This window comes from Otolemur garnettii, unplaced genomic scaffold (genome assembly GCF_000181295.1).
Source record: "Otolemur garnettii isolate 467f Iridium unplaced genomic scaffold, OtoGar3 scaffold00015, whole genome shotgun sequence".
Taxonomy (NCBI): Eukaryota; Metazoa; Chordata; class Mammalia; order Primates; family Galagidae; genus Otolemur; species Otolemur garnettii.
Window position 1 is genome coordinate 1,065,522 of NW_003852410.1, and position 5,530 is coordinate 1,071,051.

General features: G+C 42.8%; 1 protein-coding gene across 1 annotated transcript in view; it reads right to left on the reverse strand.

Annotated features, from left to right (window-relative positions):
• The window catches only part of FANCD2 (Fanconi anemia complementation group D2), a 73,521-nt gene that overhangs the window by 24,313 nt on the left and 43,678 nt on the right, over positions 1–5,530 (reverse strand). The window contains 1 exon segment of the mRNA XM_012802473.2: positions 4,172–4,386. Within this exon segment, the coding sequence (XP_012657927.1) occupies positions 4,172–4,386 (215 nt within the window).

The following is a 5,530-nucleotide window of genomic DNA, read 5'->3' on the forward strand; positions in this document are numbered from 1 at the left end:
AAAAAAAAAAAAAAAAAAATCAAGCATTTCTAAAATAAAACAATTTTCAAATTATAGTATTCTAAGACAGTATAGTTTAGAAGACATACTTTTTTCTCTAGAAATAAATTCTTCTCTGTATCTTTTCAGATGTGGGCCCAAGATGCATTTCCTAAGTATCCTGTGATATAAAATAACTAATTCAAGAAAATTTCACTTTTCTCTGCTCATTCAATAATCCTTTTGTACTGTCTTTCCCATGTTTTGATACTATTAACTCTGGGTAGGATCCTAGAATAATCCCAATGTACTAACTATACATTGCCAGAAGTAGAACAGGTGAAACACAGTCTCACTTAAAATTGTTCACTCTGCATACATTTATTGAGGGGCCTGTAAGGGAACCTGATACAGAAAAACATTTTTTCCCCTATTCTGAAGTGCCTACAACTATCAGGTAAAAATCTATGCTTTTTGTTTTTTTTTTTATGAGACAGAGTCTCACTTTGTCACCCTTGGTAGAGTATCATGGCATCATAGCTCACAGCAACCTCAAACTCTTAGGCGCAAGTGATTCTCTGCCTCAGCCTCCCAAGTAGCTGGGACTATAGGCACCCACTACAATGTCCAACTCTTTTTAAAATGGGGTCTCGGGCGGCACCTGTGGCTCAGTGGGTAGTGCGCCGGCCCCATATACTGAGGGTGGCAGATTCAAACCCAGCCCTGGCCAAAAAGTAAAAAAAATTTAAAATAGAAATGGGGTCTCACTCTGGCTCAAGCTGGTCTCAATTGCCTGTGAGCTCAGGCAATTTTTTTTTCTTGAGAAAAAGTCTCACTGTAGCTTTGTGTGGAATGCCATGGTGTCATAGCTCACAGCAACCTCAAACTCTTGGGCACTAGCAATCCTCTTGCTGTAGCCTCCTGAGTAGCTGGGACTACAGGTGTGTACCACTATGCCTGGCTACCTTTCACAGAAATAGGGTCTTGTTCTTACTCAGGCTGGTCTTGAACTTCTGAGCACAACCAATCCACCCACCTCAGCTTGCAGAATGCTAGGATTATAGGCATTCTATACCCAGACCATGATAAATTTTTTACCCTTGAGAAATTTTATTCGCTAGTGAAATCTCATATCAAAAGTTTTATTTTCCCAGGTTTTGGCACCCCCCCCCAAAAAAAAGTTATTTTTTTCCTGACCGGATGCCTATAGTTCTACCTACTTGGGAGGCTGAGGGAAGAGGATCACTCAAGCCCAAGAGTTGAGGTTGCTGTGAGCTATGATGCCATGATGGCACTCAACCAAGAGTAACAAAGTTGAGACTGTCTCAAAAAGATAAAAAGTTTTTTTTTTTTTCTGTGAAAATGTGCTCTACTCACAACTTCCTTATAAATACCATTTTCTCAGAGTTTCACTGGTACTTGGTTCAGACCATTAATATAGCACATGGCATCAATGGAGCAGGTACTAGCTATTCCCATTAATCCTTTGGTTATATCATGACCTTTTTCTCCCTCTTCTAATTTTTTTTCCCCTGAGACACAGTCTTACTATGTCACCCTCAGTAGAGTGCTGTTTCATCACAGCTCACAGCAACCTCAAACTCTTGGGCTGAAGCAATACTCTTGCCTCAGCCTCCCAATTAGCTAGGACTACAGATGCCTGTGACAATATGTGGCTATTTGTTTTTGTTGTAGTTGTCATTGCTGTTTAGCAGGCCCACGTTGGATTCAACCCAGTGTATGTGGCTGGTGCCTTAGCTGCTGAGCTACAGGCGCTGAGCCCTAATTTTTTTTGGAGACAGAGTGTCACTATGTGGCCCTTAGTAGAGTGCTCTGGCATCACAGCTCACAGCAACCTCAAACCCTTTGGGCTCAAGGGATTCTCTTGCGTTAGCCTCCCAAATAGTGCAGATAATAGGAGCTTGCGCCACAACACCCAGCTATTTTTTTTGTTGCAGTTGTCATTGTTGTTTAGCTGGCTTGGGCTGGGTTCGAACCCACCAGCCTAGGTACATGTGGCTGGCACCCTACCCACTAAGCTACGGCCACGACCCCCTAATTTTTTTTTTTTTTTTATAAGACAAAGTCTCACTCTGTTGCCCTGACCACACCATAGCTCACAGCAACCTCAAACTCTTGGGCTCAAATGATCCTCTTGTCTCAGCCTTCCAAGAAGCTGAGACTACAGGCTCCAGCCACAATGCTCAGCTTATTTTTTCTTCTATTTTTATTAGAGATGGGGTCTCATTCTTGTTCAGGCTGGTCTGAAACTCCTGAGCTCCAGTAAATCCACCCATCTTAGCCTCCCATAGTGCTAAGATTACAGGCATGAACCAACATGCCTGGCCCTTCTTCTTTTTTTCTGAGACAGAGTCTCAAGCTAACACTCTGGGTAGAGTACTATGCCATCATAGCTCACAGCAAACTCCAACTCTTGGGCTCAAGTGATCCTCTTGCCTCAGTTTTTTTTATTTTCTAGTAGAGAAGGGGTCTGGCTTTTGCTCAGGCTGATCTCTGTGAGCTCAAGCAATCAACCCACCTTAGGCTCCCAGAGTACTAGGATTATGGGTGTGAGCCAGTATACCCGCCCCCTTTTATGAAACAGGGTGTTGCTCTGTCACCCAGGGTAGAGTGCAGTGGTGTTTATCGTAGCTCACTGCAACCTCAAACTTTAAGTTTTAAGCAATCCTCCTACCTCAGCCTTCCAAGTAGCTGGCAGCAGGCATATGCCATCACACGCAGCTAAGCTTTCTATTTTTGTAGAGACAGAATCTCACTCTTGTTCAGGCTGGTCTTAAACGCCTGGCCTCAAGCAATCCTTCCGTCTCAGCCCCTAAAAGGGCTAGGGTTTCAGGCATGAGACACTACGCCTGGCTCATAATGAGATATTTAAGGCAAGCATCATGCTGTATGTACTACTGAATTGCCATTGTCTAGATTAATGGCAAACACAAAAAAGGCATCAGTGAGCATTTGTCCAATTCTGAACAAATGTCATGAAAAAGTGAGAATAGCATTGACCACTATAAACCACAATAGTGGTCTTTTTGCTGGGCAGGGTGGCTGATGCCTGTAATCCCAGCACTCTGTGAGGCTGAGGTGGGTGGATCACTTGAGCTCGTGAGTTCAAGACAGCCTGAGCAAAAGTGAGGCCCCATCCTGAAAAAAATGAGCCAGGCATTGTGGTGGGCACCTAAAGTCCCAGCTACTTGGGAGGCTGAGGCAAGAGGATTGCTTGAACCCAAGAGTCTGAGGTTGCTGTGAGCTATGATGTCATGGTACTATACCAGGAGCAACAAAGTGAGACTGTCTGAAAAAAACAAACACAAGAACTGTTCTATAAAAAAAGAGTCTGGCTTGGCACCTGTAGCTCAAGTGGCTAAGGCGCCAGCCATATACATTAGAGCTGGCAGGTTTGAATCTAGCCCAGGCCTGCCAAACAACAATGACAACTACAACCAAAAAATAGCCAGACATTGTGGCGGGTGCCTGTAGTCCCAGCTACTTGGGAGGCTGAGGCAAGAGAATTGCTTAAGCCCAAGAGTTGGAGGTTCCTATGAGCTGTGATGCCACATCACTTTACCCAGGACAACAGCTTGAGGCTCTTTCACACACAAAAAAAAAAATTATAAAAATAATCTAGCATAGCATTGTAACCTAAGGTAAGGATCGCTGATTGGCAAGATGGAATGTATAGCACATTATAAAAAACGTACAACTTAGAAACAGGATGATGAGGATGATCAGTCATAATTTTTTTTTTTTTTGCAGTTTTTGGCCAGGGCTGGGTTTGAACCCATCACCTCTGGCATATGGGGCTGGAGCCCTACTCCTTTAAGCCACAGGTACCACCTAGTAATAATTATTTTTAAAAGTTAGAGTCTACCTTGGCTTGGCACCTCTAGCTCAGTGGCCAGGACGTCAGCCACATACACCAGAGCTGGCAGGTTTGAACCCAGACTGGGCCTGCCAAACAACAAGAGCTGCAAAAAAAAAAAAATAGCTGGGCGTTGTAGAGGGTGGCTAAAGTCCCAGCTACTTGGGAGGATGAGGCAAGAGAATCGCTTAAGCCCAAGAATTTGAGGTTGCTGTAAGCTGTGATGTCACAGCACTCTACCAAGGGCAACATAATGAAACTCTGTCAAAAAAACAAACAAAAAAAAAGTTAGAGTATAACTTCTCTAAATGCCACATGTTCTTAGAAGAGTAGGGCTGAAGAACTTTCCAAAAGATTAAGTTCTGAGATCCCAGTCCATCACTTACTTCAGTGTGCATTTCAGTATCTAAGATGAACTTGGTCACAAAATTACAATGCAGGATAGAGAAGACCTCAATGTCCAGCTCCCGGAAAAAAGCATGGTAATTCTGTAGTGACACTGCTGTTTTTTCTTCTTTTCCTGCAAACTCCTGGATAGAAAGCAGCAAGAATGAAGAGAATAAGTCTTTTATATTAATCTAATTTTTAACAAAGAGTTTAAAGTACAAATATGCATTCTTTCTATGCAAAAAGTTACCTTTTCACCATATAACCAATCTCCCTTCACCAAACTCCCTAAATATTCCTGAGATGAGCACTTAATTACTAGGGGGATACAGGCCAAACATCAAGACCCTTGACTGGTTTGTACTTAGGGATGAATTATTAAGGCAAATCAAGGGATTATGGTGCAGTATAGAAGACTATTGAGTTTAGGACCAGAAAGATCTGGCTGCAAATTTGAGGTCAAGCATTGATTAACTGTGTGACCTCAGGCAAATCACTTATCCTCTCTGGGTCTTCGTTTCCTCATTTATTAACTGTGGTTATGAATACTAACCTTGGGTTTTTAGGATAATTAGATAAGCTATACATAAGAAATATGTTAATATAATAAATAGTAGCTAAAAAACAAATAGCTGGGATCCACATGGCCTACACAATTTTAGGAACACATAAAACCTATTCAGAAAGTGATACAAAGTTATAGGAAACGGGAGCAACTGTTAATCAAGTACCAGAAATTATACTAAGCATTTCATGTTATCTGGACTCATTGAGAACTTGGTAATCTGGGATCAAACAGGAAAGAGGCTAGAAGAAGTATTTATAAAATTATGTCTTAAGACAGAATCTGATAATTCGTATAAGAGAAAGTTTGAAGTACTATGGGAGAGAAAAAATGAGAGTAAAATCCTCAAGATCATAATTAGAAAAAATAGGCTCGGCGCCTGTGACTCAAGTGGCTAAGGCACCAGCCACATACACCTAAGGTGGCAGGTTCGAATCCCCAGCCCGGGACCGTCAAACAACAATGATGGCTGCAACCAAAAAACAGCCAGGCATTGTGGCGGACGCCTGCGGTCCCAGCTACTTAGGAGGCTGAGGCAGGAGACTTGCTTAAGCCCGGGAGTTCGAGGTTGCTGCGAGCTGTGATGCTATAGCACTCTACCCAGGGGGATAGCATGAGGCTCTGTCTCAAAAAAAAAAAAAAAATAGGCTTGGCGCCTGTGGCTCAACCGGCTAAGGCGCCAGCCATGTACACCCAAGGTGGCGGGTTTGAATCTAGCCCAG